Raw genomic sequence first — 22168 nt, 5'->3', positions numbered from 1 at the left:
ATGCAACTTTCTCCAGTCTTCCATTGGTGTCACCTCAACACTTCAGTGGTTCCCCATATAGAGTGTCAAGAAAATTTTTGTTCATCATCTGAACACTCACCACAGTATAATAATTCTTGGTAAGTGGAGTCGCTTCAAATCCTCTGACGGCCTTGGGGGAGAGAGGTCTCTCTGTGTAAAAGACATTTAAATTATGTTAATATTACAGAAGTCTAAGATGAACATTTTATACATAGGTCAACTAACATATTATAAATATTGTCAAGTGGAAGGCTCAATGGAAATGTACATTTCTAAACAAGTGAAGCTATAATCTTACTAAACTACAGATGGTCAAGTCACAGCTTCTTAATGACAGGTTCAAGGCAAGAACATCAGATCTAGTTTGGGCTGTTTCTTCACTCATCTGCCTCTCCATTCAACTAATTATAAAACAGATAAGCAAAGGAATGCTAACCAAATGTGTTATGTTTGTAACTTGCAACTAACCATTCAAGAATAATATAATACAGATAATAGCAGCCATTCTTTCTTGGGGCTGGCTATTTATTATGCCCACAATAAAATAATCAGAATCTTGAATACACTGAAAACTAGCAGGAAATTCTTCTATGTATCATTTTAATATCATTACATTGTGCTATAAAATGTTGTCTTTCTTTTACAAAGTTTGTCTTACCTATTAAACTCACGACTAAGAGACATCCCAGGATGCTTTTTTAAAAAACAAAGAAACCACTTAATAAAAATACAGACAGGGGGCTTCTTTGGTGGTCCAGTGGCTAAGACTCCTCGCTTGCACTGCAGGGGGATCAGGTTCAATCCCTGGTCAGGGAACTAAGATCCCACAAGCCACCCCGTGCAGCCAAAAGAAATTTAAAAAATAAAAAATACAAGACAGCAATCATAAATGTTTAACAGCATCACTACAGACTATCTTCCTTACTCTCCTTTTGTCCTCTGTATCATTATTTTTATATTCCATTTTTACCTTGCTATATTATATTGTATGCTGCTTTAAACTCCTTCTGAAGTATGGTAGAGTATACATAATCAAGTATTATCATCAGGCCTTGATCTTTCGTTTTCTAAAAGTAATATTTTCTAGCTTTATATCTATGACATTCCACTCCTAAAAAATGCAATATGTAGAAAAGAAAAACCAACAATTAATCTGTCACCAAGAGCTAACCATCATCCACAGTAACGTTTTGAACTATGTCTTCCTATTCCTTTCATCATGTGTTTGTGAACACACACACGCACACACACACAGTGATCTTTCTTAATTTACCTACAGCTTAACTCTCTTATTACAACACTATTTCATGAACATTTTTCCATTTAACCTTGATTTCCAATGATTTTTATATTTAAAATATCCCTTATGTTTACTTGGCACTTAACAGCTTTTAGGACATTTTTATTTGATCTTTACAACAACCCTATGAGGCAGAGATGATCTTCTCATTTTGCAGAGGTCACTCAAGTACAGAAAGGTGAGGTCAGCTGCCTAAGGGCATGAATTTAGGAAATGGCAGAGCCAAGACTGAAGCCCAGGTGTGTCTTGACAAGAGCCTGTGCTCCCAAGCAGCAGGACGTCCAGAGATGAAGCTACTGAAGGGCCTGGCCGATGGCATGAGCAGTGGTTTCCCCTCCACCTCGGAGCTCAGAGAGGCCATCAGTTCAATCTGGGATGGTCAGAGAAGACCTTGCTGGGCAAGGTTTATTTGATCTGTCCCAGGATGGGGGCTAGAATTCAAACAGGCTGAGAAGACAGTAGAGCATTTCCTCAGCGGGGAAAATTCCAGAAGCACAGCTGTAAAAATGGCAACACTCAAGGTAAGGCTGTTCCTGCAACAGTGAACTGTCCAGCTGGACCAGGCTGCATAAAGTGAAAATACAGCAAAAACGCAGCAATGAGGGCCAATTCTGCCACTCCTCAGCAACAAAAAATGGGGCATATCTAGTTTAAGATCTGCCTGGATCCACATGGTGGCTTCACGAGGCTTTACTGGATAAATCTGAGCAATTCAGAGCCACCTAGACTGTCACTTGAGATTATAAGTGTCAGAGTCAGGACATGAACCCAAGTATTGTATTGCCAAGCTTGGTGCTCTCCCACCCCCAAAACCACCACACTATGGTTTTGGACTCTTCAGCATACTTGAAATCAACAGTTACCAAATTCTTTTAGTTTTTATTAAGCAAGTTTTCTACAGTATAGCCCTGATGCTACTCAGAACTCAGTTGTTTTGTGTAATTATGACATAAACCAGTCTGATAAAAATAGAACGTTCCAGAGAAACCAGCAAGATGTTGTCGCCTTTCAAAAGCAAGGCAAAAGGAAGGGTAAACAGTAATGGAAAGTCTGCTAAGATGCAGAAGAGGAAAGGAAAAGCCAAAGGAACTGGTCACTGCAATTGAAAAAAGATGGTAACTATGTAAAGTAGAACAGGGAAACATGAAAGAAAACAGTGACTGCCATGGAGATTCCTGGGTGGCTGAACATAATGCTAAAAGAGTTGGTGCTTTGATAAGACCAATGAAATTGTTAACAAGGATTTACTGAATAGCCCAGGGGACTATATTCAGTATATTATAATGACTTATAATGGAAAAGAATTTTTCAAAATATAGAGATATATATGTATATATGTATAACCAAATCACTTTGTTGTACACCTGAAATTAACACAATATTGTAAATTAATCACACTTCAATAAAAAAAATTACAGTGAAAAAATTCTGATAGTCGAACTCTAGCAAGACTGACAGAGGAAAAAAGAGAGAAGATACATATTGCCTATATGAGAAGTGAAATATGGGATATCATGACAGACTCTAGAAATACCAAAAAGATAATAAATAGTATGAACAACTCAAAACACATAAATTTGATAATTAGGTGTGAAATGGAGCAATTTCTCAGAAAACCAAAACTACCACAGTTCACCCAATATTAAATACACCATTTGAAGAACCTTATAACTATTACGGAAATTGAATTTATAAATTTAAAACTTTGGAAAAAAGGAAATCTCCAGGTCCATATGGTTCTAATGGAGAGTTCTACCAAATGTTTAAGGAAGAAGCCATAGCAATTCTTCTCAATCTCTTCCAGAAAATAAAAGAATTCATTTTATAAAGTCACTATTACACTGACACCAAAACCAGACAAAGACAGTACAAAAAATAAAACTTCAGACCCATATCCCTCATGAATTTCGATGAAAAAACCTTAACAAAGTATCGGTAAATAGAATTCAGCAATATTTTATAAGAACTTTATACCATGGAATTCATCCCATGGATACAAGTTGGTTAAATATTCAAAAATCAATAAATGAAACCCATGTTAGTAACAGTCTAAAAAGAAAAATCACATGATAATATCAACGGATGCAGAAAAAGCACAGGACAAAATTCAACACCTATTCAACAAAAACTTCTAGAAAGAAATAGGAATAAAGAACTTCAACTCAATAAAGAGCATCTACAAAAACCTTACAGCTAGCATCTTACCTAGTGGAGAAAAACCTACGGCTGAATGCATTCTGAACCCCAAGATCAGGAACAAGGCAAGGATGCCTGCTCTCACTCAGCGTCGTGCTGGAAGGTCTGGATGACCCTGCAGTCTTGATGCAGAATGGGGAATCAATCCCGAGAGAAGGAAAACAGATTTGGAAGGACAACCTTGGAAAGTCTTTAAAAATGTAGCCTTTGCAAACAACCGGCCCCATGAAAAAATTCAAGGGGTGGATGCAAAGAGAAAAACACCAGTACTAGGTTTCAGTGACAGTTCTCGCCTCTTGCTCCTCCTTTGCCCTCCACCCCCTAGCCTACCACTGCCTACTCTCTTACCACGTGAGGTCTTAGCTGAAACCCACTCTCAGTGAGATATGCAGAGAAGGAATGAATATGTGGAGGTTCAGAAGAGACAAGTTCAGTCCCTGGGGGTGATTCCAAGTGACAAAAGAGGGGTCAATTTCCCTCCCCAAAATGTCTCTTTGGCATGTGGATTATATTGAGCTGAAAACAATCACGGCTCTAAAGACTTTCTTTTTACCCCCCCCTTAGATGCCTAGAGAATTTAGGTGAAGGGCCTGTTCCCAGAACAGAGCTATCAGTAGAGACATATGCAAAGAACATGGGCTGGGGGTGGTGGGGACAACTCTTGGAGATCAGAGTCCACTCTGTGTTCCATGGTCTCTGCAAGGCCCAGCAAACATTTATTTGCCAAACATTTGCTTTTCCATCTCTATGTCAATTGCCTTCCTCCCCTTTGAAGTCTCAAACCACTACCCCCAACACCCTCTTTTATCTTTAGCTAAAGATGGTATTTAAGGTGAACGTTTCGCCATTTTGGCAACTTACTCAGTTCCCCTGGGTCTCTCCCATGTAGACATATTATTAAAAATTTTTTGTGATTTTCACTTGTTGATCTGTTTCTTATCAATTTCAAAAGAAACTAGAAGGATAGAGGAAAATTTCTTCCTCCCCAATATAACCTAACCAGAACTAATATGAAAACATAAACCTTTTAGGTGGTGTTTCTAAGGCCATTAAAAAACTGGTCAATTCAATTCAATCAATGAAAAAGAAATCAATCAATGTAGTGAAGAATTTAAATGGGTTATTTAGCATAACTCAAACAACAACAGTGTCACACAGGTATAGACGTAAGTAACCTTCCTAGGGCATTATGCTAAGTGAAATAAGTCAGAGAAAGACAAATAATATACTGTACAATATGACTTATACATGGAATCTAAAAAATAAAACAAACTAGTGAATATAACAAGAAAGAAGCAAACTCACTGATACAGAAAACAAACTATTGGTGACCAGTGGGGAGAGGGAAGGGGGAGGGGAAATATAGGGATAGCGGAGTAACAGGTACAAACTATTAGGTATAAAATAAGCTACAAGGATATACTGTACAACATGAGGAATACAGCAAATATTTTATGATAACTACAAATGGAGTATAACCCTTAAATATTGTGATCACTATATTGTATAATTTATATAATACTATGCAACTGGGGCTTCCCTTGTAGCTCAGTCGGTAAAGAGTCTGCCTGCAATGAAGGAGACCTGGATTCAAACTCTGGGTCAGGAAGATCCCCTGGAGAAGGAAATGGCAACCCACTCCAGTATTCTTGCTTGGGAAATCCCAAGGACAGAGGAGCTTGGCGGGCTACAGTCCATGGGGTTGCAAAGAGTTGGACACGACTTAGCGACTAAACCACCACCACATACAACTATTAATATACTTCAATAAGGGCTTCCCAAGTGGCTCAGTGGTAAAGAACCCGCCTGCCAATGCAGGAGACCTGGGTTTGATCCCTGGGTCAGGAAGATCCCCTGGAGATGGAAATGACAACCCACTCCAGTATTCTTGCCTGGGAAACCCCATAGACAGAGGAGCCTGGTGGGCTATAGTCCATGGGGTTGCAAAGAGTTGGATACGACTTAGTGACTAAACAACAATAACAAATATTTCAATAAAAAATGTTACAAATGTTGGGAAAAAAAGAAATCGTCCTAATTCCTATGTAAAGATTTTTTTCCCATTAACTCTCCATTCATTACTCTCCCTCGCTGAGGTATAGATTCCTATGCCTGCTGGTGGTGACAAGTCAAAAAGAAATCTAGTGATAACCAGTTTTCTCTGGATGTGAAGGATCTGTGTGATACACCCTGGGGATTAAAACAGGAAGTCTAAATATAAAGCCCAGTCATGGTTTTGGATTAGAATAAGTAGGAAGAGTCATTTCTTAATCTGCCTTAATACAAATTTAATTAGCCATCTACCTAATCCCCTCATTTGACATCTATATTTACCTGCAAAGAAGTTTTAGAAGGATTTATTGACCCCTTAACTGAATCAGCTACAGAAAACAGAACTTGCTTAAAATATCTGCTCCAATCATATTTGCCTCAATATTTTCTTCTCATGGAAATTTTGCCAGGAAAATTTTAATGCAAAGTCCTGATAAAACCTTCACACTTTCTTGGTAAAAAAAAAAAGCAAAAATTTTAAGGGGAGATATAACCTACTGTATTACTGAGATATAATCACTGTGATATAGTGGCAAACATGATTTTAGTGTATAAACAACAAGGTCATTTACAAGTTACCACTAATTTTGAAGAAAAAGACTGAAAATAGGATAAATGGCTAATTTTCTTATTTATAATGTATCTGAGTCAAATGAAATGATGGAGAAAAAAGAGCGTCTGTAGTTTATATAATGACTAAGTTATTCATACATGTACTTTTCAGGAAGTAAGATCCTTGAAAAATGTATTTTTTCCTCAAAACGGGGTTTATTTTTCTCATGTGACAAGAAATTGAAAGGTGGCCAGCAGGACTGATAACAAGAGCTTTCTAATGTCACCTGTGTCTGAGTTCCATCACTCTTGCGGAGAGGCTTTTGTCATAGTGGTCACAAAAAGCTATTCTATCTTCAGCCTTAAACTCATGTTGAAAGATGTGTGTGTGTCTGTCTGTCTGTGTGTGTGTGTAAAACATTATACTCAAATATTCTATTTCTCAACTTTCTACAGTATTAGAGTGGTGGTTCTGTAAGTCCTCAGAAATCAACCTCCTCCTGAAGAGAGGAAGAAACTGTCTCCAGGGCTTCGGCCATAATTATCTCTAGACAAAACTTATAGAGTATTTCTCAAACTTAAAAATCCATTCCCCAAGGGCAAACTTACCAGAGCATGAAGTGCTCTTGTCAATGGAACAAAACTCTGCACAGCTCTCCACCGCAGAGCCATCTGTAGGCTGAGGGTTGCCTAGGACTGGAGTTCCTTTGTTTGATTTCTAAGACAAAAGAACCTATAGCATCAGCCTGAATTGTACCCTGGTTACCATGAATGAGTATTCCAGAAATCCTAACTCTTCCAGTGATCTCCGTGTTACACATCTGGCCCAACAGTAAGCAGATAGAGATCACAGAAGTCCTTTGTTCCATGCCTGATTCAACTTTATAAAGGACCCAGAAGTTGTATAGCAGAGGGGTTGAAAACTCCAAATTGAAGGTTTTGTTTCTTTGAGCTACACATTTAATCTAGAAATCGTTTTTAAAGACTCTTTAAAGATAAATGTTCTTTCCTAAGTAGACACATCACTATGGATTTTGTGGAAAAACATTCCAAAGTTGACAAGCATATTCTAAGTGTTAGTCACTCAGTCATGTCTGACTCCTTGTGACCCCATGGACTATAGCCCACCAGGCTCCTCTGTCCATGGAATGCTCCAGGCAAGAATACTGGAATGGGTAGCCATTCCCTTCTCCAGGGGATAAAACAGCATAATATTGAATTTATATTGTCCCTCAGCAGCATTCTAAGTAGGTTGTGGCCTTCTTACTGTTTTGTGCAGCAAGATTTGGGTGGGAAAGGATTCAAGTCGGCAAAGAGCTGGTATCTACTTTCCCAACAAGATGTTTGCGTTACACCAAGTTAATCTCCTCCACAGTCCCTTAAACACCCTCCACTTGAACTACCACGGATCTTTCATGGTTTTCATTCTCCCCAAACAATCACTACAACTTATATTGTCCTCCTCTCTCTTTTGGACCTATCCACACAGCCTGCGTGTCTTTGAGGGTTCAGCTCAAGTCCTATCTCCTCCAGGAAGCCTCTCTCAACCTCTCGAGTCACAGTGTACTCTCTGTCCACTGATGATCTGCTATCTATTTGACACTTCATCATCCACCACTTTGTAGTGTCCATTGGCAGTTTAATCTCCACCTCTTACCTCTCTCCCATGCTCCAAATTCATCCTGCCAACCTGCTAGAAATCTTCAGAATGATAACCTGCTGGCGCCTCCACTCAATATGTCCAAAACAACTCATCATCTCCCAGTACCAATCACCCCCAACACACACACACACACACAGACACAGACACACACACACACAGACACACACAAAACCTCCTATCTTCTCTATTAAAGGAGTTCAGCATGTACCAAACATTTCCTATGTCTAAAGCACTACATTAGGCACTATGGACACAGAAAGATATACAAAGATGAATAATTTCCATTTGACCTCCTTGTCAGGATGAGCTGGGTACCTCTCTTCTGCTCACCATTCTCTGGATTACCTTGTATTTAGAACTTATCATTTGATATGCTAATAAGACCATCTCCTCACAAGACTATGAACACCACGAGGGCAACAGGCATGCCTCAGGTTTCTGTGCCTCACTGGTGCCCTCATCATAGAACTGATATCCTACTCCTGGCAAATAAACCTTTGCTGCCCAGCTAGGTGGATGACACTTCATGCCCTTAAGGAGCTCACCATCAACCTGGACCCCTAGACTTGGCATTATGTTCACCTCTTCCCTTTCCTCATAGCTAATCATCAGCAAGTTTTCTTGATTCTGTTTTCACACTATCTACTGCATCCATCCACTTTCTCTTCCTCTCCACAGTCATCAAAGTCGATTGCTGGGACCTCAGCAGTAGTCTTTACTGCTTTTCCCACATCCTCCTTGATTATCCCCACCACTTCCCTGCCATCCAGCCCCAGTGTCACCACTGGAAAGATTTCTCTAAACCACATGCAATCCCCTGCTTACAGCTTGTCATTGTCTTCTTAAAGTAGCTCCAGCCACACCCCCTCTCTTCACTCACCTGACCCTGAAGCCAAATCCTCCTACCACTCACTCATGTTTCCCTACTTTCCAGCTTTAACTTAGTACCTGCTTCTATCCTCTGCCAATCAGAAGCCTCTTTTCATCATTCAAGACCCAAGTCAAGTGCTTCTTTCCTCTTAGGTTACTGTTAATCAAATAATTTCTTTACTCTTCCAACAACTTTGTACATAGAACTTTGTGTGACTCTGTCCTAACCTGTCATGTACACACCTATCCTGACTACTAGACTGCAAAGTCCTTGGGGGCAGAGTCCATGAGGACAGATGATTACAATCCCCTCCCCACCAAGTGGGCTTCCCTGGTAGCTCAGTTGGTAAAGAGAATCCACCTGCAATGCAGGAGACCCCAGTTCAACTCCTGGGTCAGGAAGATCCCCTGGAGAAGGGATAGGCTACCCACTTCAGTATTCTTGGGCTTCCCTGGTGGTTCAGATGGTAAAGAATCCACCTGCAATGCGGGAGACCTGGGTTCGATCCCTGGATTGGGAAGATCCCCTGGAGGTGGGCATGGAAACCCACTCCAGTATTCTTGCCTAGAGAATACTCATGGACAGAGGAGCCTGGTGGGCTACAGCCCAGGGTCGCAAAGAGTCAGACACAACTGAGTGGGTAAGTACAGCACAGCACCACCCAGTACCCAGGAAATACTCAATGAACAGGCTGAACAGAATTGAATGACCTGCCCCACAACATTCATTCATTTTACAAATATTTACCGAGCCAAACCAACAGAAAAAACATCTCTGCCCTTGTGGCACTTATATGCTAATGGTAGAATACAGATGGTAAATGAAATAAATAAGTAAATATACACTGTTAGAAATAAATGGTAAAAAAAAAAAAAAACAACAAACTACAAAACGGAAAGGGGACAGGAGTAGTGGGAACAGGGTCTGATTTCCCCCTGGGTGACTGGATAAGATGCTACTTCGAAGCCAACAAGGGAGCAAAGACCTGAAGTAGGTAACGGTGGAGGGACAGCAGGTGAGGCAGGAACCTGTGTGGAACAGGCAACCAGGAGGCCCGTGTGGCTGAAGTGAGACAAGGGGGAGAGAGGTCAAAAAGGAGGTCAAAGGGGACACCAGAGGCCAAATCCTGGAGGCCATGTAGACTATTGGGATGACTTTGACCTTCACTGTTTTTGAGATGGGAGCCATTATAGTACTCAAGTTACATTTTAAAAGGATCATTTTAAAAGTACCCTCTCAATCATTTTAATAGTACTCAAGGTACGTTTTAAAAGTACCTTCTGGCTACTGAGTTTAAATTACACTATAGGAGTGACAAGGACAGGGGCAAGGATGCCAGTTAAGAAGCTACTGCAATAAACTAGGTGGGAGGTGGTCCATACTCTTCTAGTCCTAGGCCTTCCCTGATGGGCAGGCCTCCTGACCCCAGTTAGCCAGACCTATTCTTGACAGTTGGAAAAGAGTTTCTAAGGGTTAGGTTCCCCAGGTGCTCAAACAAGAGCCAGAGCTTGCCACGTGCATCCTTAACTGAGTTGTAAACCAAAGAGAGTATAGGAAAAACTCAAAGAGAAGGGGTCCAAGACCAGGACAAACAGCTCAGGGTGGTTGGTTCACAAGGGAGGAGCCAGACTATATGCTACAAGGCATCTCAGTAAGGGACACTGCAAGGAGTGTTGCATGCTGTCTGTCGGCTACCTACATCCCTTCAACAATGCTTGAGATTCCCAGGCCATGCCAGGAAGCAAGCGCTTTTTCTTTCACTTTTGTGATGAAGGCATTGAATCAGTGAACAAAGTTAGGGTGAATTTGTCAAATTATTTAGTGATTCTATCAATCAGATTATACACATTAAAAGATGTAAAAGGGGTAAAAATCAGCTGTGAAAATCATCAAAACCAAGGAAATTCCAGCCAAAGCCCATGAAAATACTTCAGGGCTCAACAGAAACTCGATTCCCAGTACAAAAAGATACTAAGACATTTACACACACACATATAATTATAAATCTGTTAGTAAACACTCATTTCATTAAAGGAAATGCTCCACCTTCACCTGACACACAACACAGAAAAGCGTGAAGCTAAATTTTAGCTCAAATACTTTAGGGAAAAGCTCCTAACAGTGGTTATTTGGAGGAGGAGATGAGAGGGTAACTTTTATTATCTCCATTATCTATTTTGATATGTTTTAACTTAGAGTGAGCCTATAATCTTATTAAATAATAGTATTAATTTTGAGGTATTAAAGAAGCAGAAAAGACATCAACCAAAGGAAAAAATATACCAAGGAGCTAACTACTCAAAAGAAGTCCCTGGGTAAATAGTTTTGAAGCATGAAGAGCTATAATAATGTGAATAACTGAACCTTATTTTATCTGTATTATGACATATTTTTATAATGCCAGGGATTTTTGTTGGTTTTATAATATAAGCAAGATTTAGTTTCTTGAAGAATAAGAGGCAAGTAAGTTATCTAAGAAAGTTCAAGAATTATTACTGATGAGTGATTAGATTGCATTTCTCTGGGTATCATCATGAAAAAGGGTAAACGGTTAGCAGTGTACAATGAGTTTAAGGGCAATCTTATTCAGAATCAAAATGGCCAGACAGCTTCCTGCAGCCTTGTGATTGTTATTTCTCCTACATATCTCTGAGACATTTAGACTTAAGTCTGCTCAAAGAGCTTAGGGCTAAAAAAGGAAGTGAGCACATGGCCTCTCTTATTATTGTATTCTGCCATCAGTGATTCTTGGTGTAGCAGGAAGGACTTTGTACATGGGCTACATGGGCTAGAATTAGTTGCAGAAAGGGACATAGTTAAGGTGGAACAGTTGTCTAAGCTTTGAATTCTTTTGCTTTTTTAGTTTTTTGCCGCCTTGATGTAATCTGAGTACAACTTGGCTTCAAAATATCTAATCATAGATTTTTTTTCCCCAGTTCTGTTCTAGTCTTTTTTACATATACCAGTACAAACAATTCTGTGAACCAATGAAAACTGCAAGATTTTCAGTCCAAAGACTAAGAAAAGAGTCAGAGTCAAAAAAGCTTTGAAAATATTGACTTACCACTGGATTTAATTTCTCGGACATAATTACTAGGGAACCAGCCCGTTCTCCCATTTAATGTGCCTTCCCACCAGCCTCCTTCTTCAACTCTAGTGACATAAATGATGTCCCCTTTACAGACAGACAGCTCGTCTTCATTAGTCTGCTTAAAGTTGAATCTCGCCTTTACTATCAACTGGTGACTTCCATTTTCCGTCATCTCCTGGAGAAATAAAAGTCACACCAGATTAGGTACTCATCTCAATGAGGCTGGGGGAGAAATTGTATGAATTTAGGCAAATAAAGTAGGGTGACCAAGGATAAAACCCCAGGTCTATCTCAGTCTTGAATCTTTAACTTAGGAATGGGCCTAACATAGGTAGACCTTGTGGGGGCACAGACGGTGAGAAGAAGGGGATTAATAAAGCCTTCAAAATTGTAGGCAAACTTCTGCATTTGTGAGAATGCGTATTTTGGAGGGGGTCATGCCTTCATTTCCTTGTCCCCCACCAGTTACCTAAAGATGCTACTTTTATTTTTTTGGCCACACCACTCAGCTTGTGGGGATCTTGGTCTCCCGACCAAGAATCAAACCCAGGCCCCCTGCAATGGAAGCATGGAGTCCTAATCACTGGACTGCCAGGGAATTCCTGAAAGATACTTATTTAAATGAGCTAGGAAACAAAGTAGATTAATTAACTATCCCACTCTGCCTGTACCCAACACCCAGACAAAGTCTTACATAATTACATGACCAAGATTAGGTACTAACCTCCTCTCATAAAAGCTGCCTCCCACCTCCCAATTACTAAGAATATCTTAAATTGGCTAAGGCTTAGTCATATGCAAAGATCAAATATCCCATAGTTACCCAAGTCAGGAGCTCTTAACCTGTCACAGGTCCCTGAGAAGCTGACAGCACAATGTGCCTTTACCCAAAACAGAGACTAGTAAGTTCAGGGAGAAGATTTTGTATACAATTTGAGAGGGCCCAAGGGGTATGGAACCATACAGTGTTCATCAGCTACTGAAAGGGATCTATGATCTCAAAAGGTTAAGTGCTTTGGAAGTAATTAAAGTACTTTGGAACTAATAGCTCCTGATGGCTTAAAGCAAGTGGGTGGATTTTGAGATAGAATAAAGGTCTCAAAAGAGCAGAAGCGAGGGTGCTTCCTTCCAAAAGAAAGCTCCTATTAAGACCAAATGAAATGATAACTGAGCCATCCCAATACAGGAGCTCCTCTAGAGCTCAATAGGAATGCAAAGAGAAAAAGAAAATGGCAGTGATGATGATGAGAGCAAGTAATATATATTGATTGCCTGCACTGTGCCAGGCGCTATTTAGTTCTCTAATAAGCCGGGGGCGGGGCTGACGGGGAAATAACAGCAAACTTCCCTCAGGAAGTCGGACTAACAACTGACATTTGCATAGGGTTCTCAGTTGCTCAATTCTAGAAAGGGATGGGCTTCCCTGGTGGCTCAGACAGTCAAGAATCTGCCTGCAATTCAGGAGACCTGGGTTTCAGTCCCTCGGTCAGGAAGATCCCCTGGAGAAGGGAATGGCTACCCACTCCAGTAGAAAGGGATAGAACTTTGAGGCTTCAACCCTGACTTTCTGACTCTGTGGCCTACATGCCTTTGATGCGTTCCCTTGGGCCAGCCTGAATTGGGGTGCGGTTCCAAATTCATTTTATCACAACACCCCAAACCAACAGGATGGTATCTCACCACCTATGGAGATGTAACCAGGATAGCCATTGAATTTTACGGATTTAAAAACAGGCCAGGGAAATTGGGGACCATACTTACCACTGGCTTTGACTGCCTTTGCAGTCCTGGAGCTGTGCTAGAAACTGCTCCCTGTGGGTTTGTCTGAGAACTATTAGCAGCGCTAAGAGAAGAGGAACGTCCACATGGCCTTTCTGAGAGCTGATCTGTAAAAAGAGGAAAAGGCACCGTAAAGAGAGCCCCTTGTGTCAGAAAAACTTCTCCAGCAAAATATTATCTTTCACGGGACATTATCAAAGGCAATCTGACCAGACTTCTAACTGTTCCATGATGAACATGCTGAGCTTATTTCATCCCCCCTCCCCTCCCTTGCAGTGGCCAACTTCTCTTTCTTAACCTTACTGGCCATTGTTCTCCAGTAGAATGAAAAACAGCGACACAACCACATTTTCTCTTAACCCATTTCTCTACAACTCTTTGCTCCTGAACCCGTTGCAACAGTATGCCCTGTGATCCCCAGCAGAACTATATTGGGTACCAAACAGCTGTCTGTGGCTCTTATTACTTTGAAATATTTTAAATTTCTCACTTTGTTTTTTGGCCCATAACTGAGTGGTTCTTTTCTTCCTCACATGGAGCAGTCTATGTGGCACATATAATGTCAAATCTCCCTTGTGCCTGGGGTATGGGAGAATGAGAATGAGAGAGAATGTGTGTCTGGGAAAGATGCAGTCTTGATACTAGAATCTTTTTTTTAACTCAAACTCAAAGAGTCTTTTCCTTGAAACCATGTGAAATTTGATCAGCCCAGCGCTGAGTTGGGTGTTTTCAGAATGCCCAGAGCATACTAAAGGGAGGAGTTGGCTTCCTGACAAATTCAAATGAGAGTTCTTTTCCTCTCCATTTATTTTTAAAAGATATAAACTGCAAAAGTCTAAAGCCCAAACATTCCCTAGGCGACAAGCTCAGTATCCAAGTAATTTCCTTGATGCTGTGGGTTTTAACTTTCACCTTCTTGTATTTTATAAATATCTGTGGCAAGGGAAGAGACTGTAAAACTTGCTAGGAGAGTTTGGCAAAGGAACATATAATTTGTATGGCATAATGTTAGAATTATACGATCCTCCCTGCCCAGAACTGGATAGTTGTCATGTGTGTTAAATATAGTTACTTGAATTAGCTGTACTTTCTGCTATACGCCTTGCAATAGCGCCAAAGCATTTTCTTCCAGAAAGCAAAAGAACAACTTCAGAGAAGTATTTTTACATTTATTGCTATTATATACAGCTCTTTTGACTAAAACTGTTATTACTTGATAGCTTCCTAGATGCTCCAGCCTCTTTGGCACTTGATTATATTGTCTGTTCTTGTTCTTTAATTGTTTCACGTGGGTAAGTTGAGTCTCCCTAAATAGATGGTAATTTTCTCCAGGGCGGGGACCACGTCTTACACTTCCTTTGTAGCACCTGGCAGTGCTGGGCACACAGCGTGTTGACTTTCCGGTGTTTTGAGCACCAAGACCCATGTTGGAGCATCGGGGCTCTAGAGTCAGTGAGATGTGAGTCTGAATCCCAGGTCTGCTGCTTACTTTCTACTCGAGCCACTATGGGCCTGACTTTGCTTATCTGTAATATGGACCTAATACTGACACCTACTCCACCTACTCCCAGGCTTGTTTCAAAGTTTGAATGAGACTACAGATAGCTCTTAGGACAGCCATGACCTATGGTAAGGGCTCAACGCATTTTAACTATGGCTATTACTGCCCTGCTCTCAGTAAGATACTGTATCATGGAAGGAATGAAGCTATCCTTTAAGGTTATCATCATTTGGTTCACATTTACTAAGATTTATATTTATTTCATTCTGCCAATGTGATGGGTACTAAACATTTAAATAAATGATGTTCTTTTCTCTCACTACGAACCTGAGGTTTCATTTCCAGTGCAAGGTTACTGAAGGGTTCCTTAACATGGACAAAGACAAACTGAAAACTATGAGAAAAAAAAAAATATGTCTCTGGCGGAGAAAGGGAAGTAACGGCTGCATTTTGTAAACTTTATGAAAAAAGGAACTGATCTTTTTCCTTTTAATTTTCTGCCTTGTTATACTCAGGGGCCTATTCGATAGCTTTGAATGAAATTGTTTCTTGATTTTTATTATATTAAGGGCATTAGAAAAACATCTGTAATAGTTATGTTGAAATCCTAAAGTATGACAAATTAAAGCATCTGGCACCCATTGGGGTTCTTTTAAGGGGAAGAGAGAAATCTGTCCCAAGGGCACAGTTGTGGCCATAGTCGGATCCTAGAGGAATCAGAGACACATGAACCCAAACATGTCACCCAGAACCCCCCACCCATTTCAAGCCCTACTTACCTTCTGTTGCTTTGTTGACAGCTAAAAGAGTGCTCAGAACCTTGGAGAAATTGACCCCTGCATAAAGGTCATCAGGATCAAATATCTATGAGAAAGGAAATTGAAACTGTTAAGACACTGTAAGTATTCAACTCAACAAACCAAACTATCAGAAGGCCAGTTCCTCCAGCTCTCAGGGGAAAATAATGTAAAAGCCAAGACCCAAACCTCTGTATACCTTTGGGAAAAAATGAAAGCGGCAGCGAAGCCGCCTAATGACATGTGGCGGCCATCAGTGAGTCAGAGAGAAGCAGTAATGGGAAATGAGAACTACTCCGAGTGCAGGGCCCACCAGGAAATGCACAGACCTGCTCTTCTGACCTGAACCCATCAATACTCTTGGCCCAGTTACCGGAAGCCCTGTGCTGGGTTACAGTCAGTGCCCATCACCTACTGAAGGAGGGGGAGCCTTTGTGACACCCTTTCCTCAGTACAGTTTATTCACTGTTCTCAGCCAGGCACTGTCAGCAGCGCCTTCCTCTCTTCTGCCCATCCTCACTGCGGCCACCCACTGGGTCCCAACTTCACACTGCCCAAACTTCCTGCCTAGGCCTGCCTCTTGCTCCCAGCCTCAGTGCCCAGTTTCTGCCACTTGACCTTGCCCCTCTCAGCTCATCTTCATGGATCTGACCCTTGGCCAGTCTGAGCCTCTGGGTTCTTCCTGGCCTTAGGTAACTTTTCCGGATATGACCTCTGGCCTTCCTGGTATTGCTCAACTGCTGGCAGCAAAACACTGAAGAAATACAATATTTCACTTGGCCAGTTACAACCATCATTCTGATATCCCACTGTCCCTCAGGAAGATACCAAGCAGTTACTGTTTTAAAGACAATTGTTCATTTAAAAGTCTATTCAATATCTTGTAATAACCTATCATGGAAGTGAATCTGAAAAAGAATAGATCTATAGATGCACAAGTGAATCACTTTGCTGTACATCTGAAACATTGTAGATCAACTATACTTTAGTAAAAAAATAATTTCACAAATTTAAGAATAAAATTTCAAATGCATTCAATGTATTAAAGTGTATGGAGATGTCTTCTAGTCTCATAAATGTATATTTGAAACTAGAAGTCTGCTCAAGGACAGGCTCAACCTATTAATCTGCCAGTCAATGATACAGATCTATATATGGTTTAGTGGCTAAGTCTTGTCTGACTCTTGTGACCCCATGGACTGTAGCCTGCCAGGTTCCTCTGTGCATGGGATTTCCCAAGCAAGAATACTGGAGTGGGTTGCCATTTCTTTCTCCAGGGGATCTTCCCAACCCAGGGATTGAACCCACATCGCCTTCATTGGCAGGCAGATTCTTTACCACTGAGCCACCTGGGATTCCCAGATCTCTCTCTCTTTATATATATATATCTATTGTGCTGTGCCATGCTGTGCTCAGTTGTATCTGACTCTTGCTACCCAATGAACTGTAGCCCACCAGACTCCTCTGTCCATGGAATTTCCCAGGCAAGAATATTGGAGTGGGTTGCCATTTCCTTCTCCAGGGATCTTTCCAACCCAGGGATCGAACCCACATCTCCTGCATTGGCAGGTGGATTCTTTACCACTAGCACCACCCTCCAATGCTTAACCAGATGCCCTGATTGGATGGAAATACAGCTTAAAACATTTTGTTCCAGGATGTCAAGAAGTTTGCATCCTTTTTTTCCCCCAGTGTGGTGATGGGAATAAAATGTACCTTTTCATGTGGGGCATGGTTGGTAATGAGCCTAAGATTCTGAAGGATCTGTCTTCCCATCAGGTAGAGACATTTGTTCCATTTCTAATCTGCATGTTTTCTGGGAGCTGTGTCAAGATCCAATTTGATCTTCTTTGTGTACACATTCTTTAAGACCTAAAATCTGTCTCTTGAGTGAAAATATATAGTATCCATTTTTTTCCCCCACATTTGGGAGGGAGGACGTCAGTGTAAACAATATATGCAAATGTGGGCTTCTTCTGAGACTCACAAGTCTTTATTCATTTAATCAAACTTAAAATGCATTCAAACTTAAAATGACTGACGAGCCCAATCACATCTAAAAATGAGATTCTAATATACTTCTAGCAAAGGGGAGGTGTCAATATTACTAAAGAGTTAAAGGACACTACAATCCAAATATGTTCCTGAATGCTACAATCTAAAATGCAAAGGTTTCCAGGAATAAATGGATATGCATTCTGTTTTAGTTTGCCAAGACCTGAGTGAACAAGATGCAACAGACCCTAGAGAGACTATCAAGTATCCCATGGGATTCCAGACTTATTGCATCTCCCTTAGAAGTGATATCGATGGGAAAGTGTTAATGACATGTATGCCAAAATGGTAACAAAGCAAAAAACTCCTAGTGGGAGTGTGAGCATGTGTATGCACATGGATGTGTGTATTGGGTAGATGTGGTGGAGATGAGTAGTGTCTAAAATAATAAATGGATGTAAATATTAGCAGAAAAAGGCCGAGAACTGTGATTAAAAAAAAAACCCTCTACCTTTCTTTTGAGGTTGCTCCTTATCCAGGTTCGGAGAAGGCAATGGCACCCCATTCCAGTACTCTTGCCTGGAAAATCCCATGGACAGAGGAGCCTGGTAGGCTGTAGTCCATGGGGTCGTGAAGAGTCAGACACAACTGAGCGACTTCACTTTCACTTTTTGCTTTCATGCATTGGAGAAGGAAATGGCAACCCACTCCAGTGTTCTTGCCTGGAGAATCCCAGAGACGGCAGAGCCTAGTGGGCTGCTGTCTATGGGGTCGCACAGAGTCAGACACAACTGAAGCGACTTAGCAGCGGCAGCAGCTTATTCAGGTTAATTGGCCTCCTATAGGCAACCACACTGGCAGTATTCACTTGTATTAGTTGTTGTTTAGTTGCTTAGTCGTGTCCAACTCTTTGCAACCCCATGAACTGTAGCCTTCCAGGCTCCTCTGTCCATGGGATTTTCCAGGCAAGAGTACTAGAATGGGGTGCCATTTCCTTCTCCAGGGGATCTTCTCAACCCAGGGATCGAACTCACGTCTCCTACATTGGCAGGCGGAGTCTTTACCACTGAGCCACTAGGGAAGCCCACTTGTGTTGGTACTTGGCTGAATTTGAGAATAAAGACACTGATCAGAAAATGAAACGTGCATCAGCAAGAGGCACTGCACTGCTTGAGGGAAGTTGCCTGCACTATACACAGTTCCCTTTTTTAGAAAACCTCAATACATTAGAATTTACCCACAGATGCTGTTCTGAAGCACTTGGAACTACATAGGAAGAAGTTGGAAGGGGCCTCTCAGGACTAGTAGAAAAGGCAAAGCCTGAGGGTTATGATTTCTGAGCCAATGGAAACTTAGATAGAACCATGATCACCCTCCACTGCACCACACCCTCAAGAGCCTCACATGGAATGATACTGAACATTCCATCCCAGACCTTCTTCCTTGCTCTTGAGATTGGTCGCCTACTAAAATGGAAATACTGTCTGTAGAAAGTGCAATACTTTCAGCTGCTATCAGTCTTTTACACCTTAGTGGAAATGAGAGGTGTGAGACCAAGTTTAGAGATGATGATGTGGAGAAAAACTAAGGGCACTGGCACCCAACTGGGAAAAAGCAAGGGAGACTCCCCCACCATGGAGAGGGTACGAGGCAAGTAGATTCCAATACAAGTCACTTGCCTAGGATTAATCCCAATCATTTACATGTACAAATGGAGAATCAATTCCCCTTTTCTATCTGCAAAGCACTGGGATGGTGAAAAGGTAATGTAAATTTGTACTCAGATGCTATATGCGATTTCCCAATACAATGGCCAGATGACACGCATCTCTGGATTCTCTATGCAAGTTTCATGCACCTGTTTAGTGTCTCTGGTATGAAACTGAGCTTCAGATTAGCTGAACTTTATTTTAAAAAAAATTTTTTTTTTTTTTGGTCCACACGATGCAGCATGTGGGATCTTAGTTCCATGACCAGGGATTGAATCTATGTCCCCTGCACTGGAAGCATGGAGTCTTAACCACTGGACCACCAGGGAAGTCCCTAGTTGAACCTTCTTGATACTTTTTTTGGTGCAGAAATTAGCTGCTTAGTTCCAGTTGGATCTGTGAAGGTCGGATGAACAGCAGGATTCCCTCCCTCCATTTACTACTACTGTGAGGCAGACAGGAAAGGAAAGATTGCTTCTTAGACTACAGCTCAATGGCTTCAAAGTCCCAGGCCTGCCATGGAATGAGGCAAGGTTCAAGAATAACAACGACAAAAAAACATTTACTCTACACTGGGTAAGCAATGGAGAGACAGGGAGTAAAGTTCATTAAAGATTTTAAGTATTTACATAGAGCCAGCCTAGGGTCTAATCCTACATCAGCAGCTGAAATCAGACAAGGCCTTTCATTTTTAAATGTTTCCCCACATTTTTCCATTTTGGATATCCACAATGACAGCAAAACCTATTTTCCATCCACTAAACACCAGGTGTTAATTCTGAACCATTGGGGATCTGCCAGTATAAGCTGCACAGAAGTTAATATTTATATGGCTTTACAAATAGATCCTTTTTGGAGGAGTTTTCAGTTTCAACATGTATGCTATTTTATGACATCCTCCCTAAACTGACAAAAGTAAGGAAGCACAGGAGAAGACACTCCCCCCAACCATTTGGTAATCTTACTGCTACAATTTCCTGATTTACTGAGCCCCTGCTATGTGCTATGGGCTGACACCATCCATTCAATGCCCTTGATTCTCCCAGCAAACCTGTAATCTGGGTACAGTTATTTCCCCCTTTTTATAGATAAGTAAATGGTGACTCAAAGTAAGTAGTTGTCACAAAGCAAGAATGTGATGGAATCAATAAAAATATACAAGAAGGTGCTCTGAGGAGCATTTTAGCCCTGTATGCATACTTGACGTTTTCCTGTGTGTGTGTGTGTTAGTTGCTCAGTCATGCCCTGACTCTTTGCGACCCCATGGACTGTAGCCCACCAGGCTCCTCTGTCCATGGGATTCTCCAGGCAAGAATACTAGAGTGGGTTGCCATTCCCTTCTCCAGGGGATCTTCCTGACCCAGGGACTGAACCCAGGTTTCCTGCATCGCAGATAGCCTCCTTACCATCTGAGCCACCATGTTTTTCTAACATTAAAAAGATGAGAACGGAATCTGTGAGTTTGTACATGAAAAGAAATCCCTTGCTGCTGTCAATATAAGGAGTACCTTTATCATCTGCGGCAAGTTGGTTACAACCTCTAAGACAACTTAGTTCAACTAATTGTGACAAAGAGAAACTCGCCTGTATAAGAAGACTGTCTCTGCAGGGGTTTGCCTAACTCCTGTGCTGTCTTTCTCATTTCAGGGGGCAGCCCTGACCCAGCAGGCACCTCGTCATGTTTGCCAGAAGGGGTTCAGGGCTGCACTAAGTTACTCCTGTTTGGTCGTCTGGTTCCATAGTCCATATACGTTAAGTGTTGGCTGACGGGTGGGGGTGGGGGATCCAGCCCATGGTTACAGGACCAAGTGAAACCATTTCTCAGCATCATGCTCTATGCATCTGCGTTAACCAGTCATAGCCCCAACCACATTCTCGTTAAGACAAGAAGCCATACCACATACCAGTTCAGAACTAGGTGATGCCTCTAATGTCATGTGGCTTAGTACCACTCAGTGCATTTCATTTAAAGCTAATTCAGGGTTTGAGGTGATCACAATAGACTCCATCACTCAACTATTAAAGCCTAATCAACTGCAAAGCAAGTGATTCAGTGAGACCACATGAATATAGCTTATGTTTCAGGCCCATTAAAAAAAAAAAAACTTTTTTCAAATATTTTAGGAACATTCCATCTCTTCCTTGTTCGTCTTGTTCTTATTGAATAGATCTTAAATTAACTTAGACCGTCTTGAATCACATTCTCTAATCCTCACAGCTGAGCATGCTGCCTCTGTTAACCCCTGAACTTTGGAGGAAATGTCATTACGTCGTGCGACAGAGCAAGCAAATCTGAGCTGCTTAGTCATATTTCACTGGGTGGCAGTGCTCCTGGCTCTGTAGACATGACCTGGGATGTTTCCACCTAGCTCCTCCTAAAAGCAGTCACCAAGTCAGCAACAAATAATCCTCTCATCTCAGAAACTGGACTCACTTCACTACTGGTATTCCACTTACTAGAATACAGGAGATAGCATTTATACTCGGCTTGGTTTTAAATGATAACTCTCCCAATTTGATATGGTGCAAAGCCTGCTCACTGCTTCTCTCCCTTATTTCCGTCCTTTCCCTATACTTCAGCCATTTAGAGAACAAGGTCTGACTTATGCACGTAGCTGCAATAACATCGGCGTACTGAAAA

At 41.3% G+C, this 22168-nt stretch overlaps 1 protein-coding gene across 24 annotated transcripts in view; it reads right to left on the bottom strand.

Moving 5' to 3' along the window:
* ARHGEF6 (Rac/Cdc42 guanine nucleotide exchange factor 6) overlaps positions 1–22168 on the bottom strand; it is a 112666-nt gene that overhangs the window by 65566 nt on the left and 24932 nt on the right. For 19 of the 24 annotated variants that reach the window (XM_081564915.1, XM_081564916.1, XM_081564920.1 and 16 more), the window contains 4 exons: positions 15806–15890; positions 13508–13632; positions 11720–11921; positions 101–171 (listed from right to left, as the gene is read on the bottom strand). In XM_081564915.1, coding sequence (XP_081421041.1) covers positions 101–171; positions 11720–11921; positions 13508–13632; positions 15806–15890 — 483 coding nt within the window. The remainder of the gene's footprint in view (positions 1–100; positions 172–11719; positions 11922–13507; positions 13633–15805; positions 15891–22168) is intronic. The other 5 variants (XM_081564922.1, XM_081564919.1, XM_081564924.1 and 2 more) reach the window with 1 other exon arrangement.

The sequence above is a fragment of the Giraffa tippelskirchi genome, chromosome X, assembly GCF_054371585.1.
Source record: "Giraffa tippelskirchi isolate mGirTip1 chromosome X, T2T-mGirTip1v1.2.pri, whole genome shotgun sequence".
In the NCBI taxonomy this organism is placed as follows: domain Eukaryota; kingdom Metazoa; phylum Chordata; class Mammalia; order Artiodactyla; family Giraffidae; genus Giraffa; species Giraffa tippelskirchi.
This window is presented reverse-complemented; position numbering and strand designations above follow the sequence as displayed.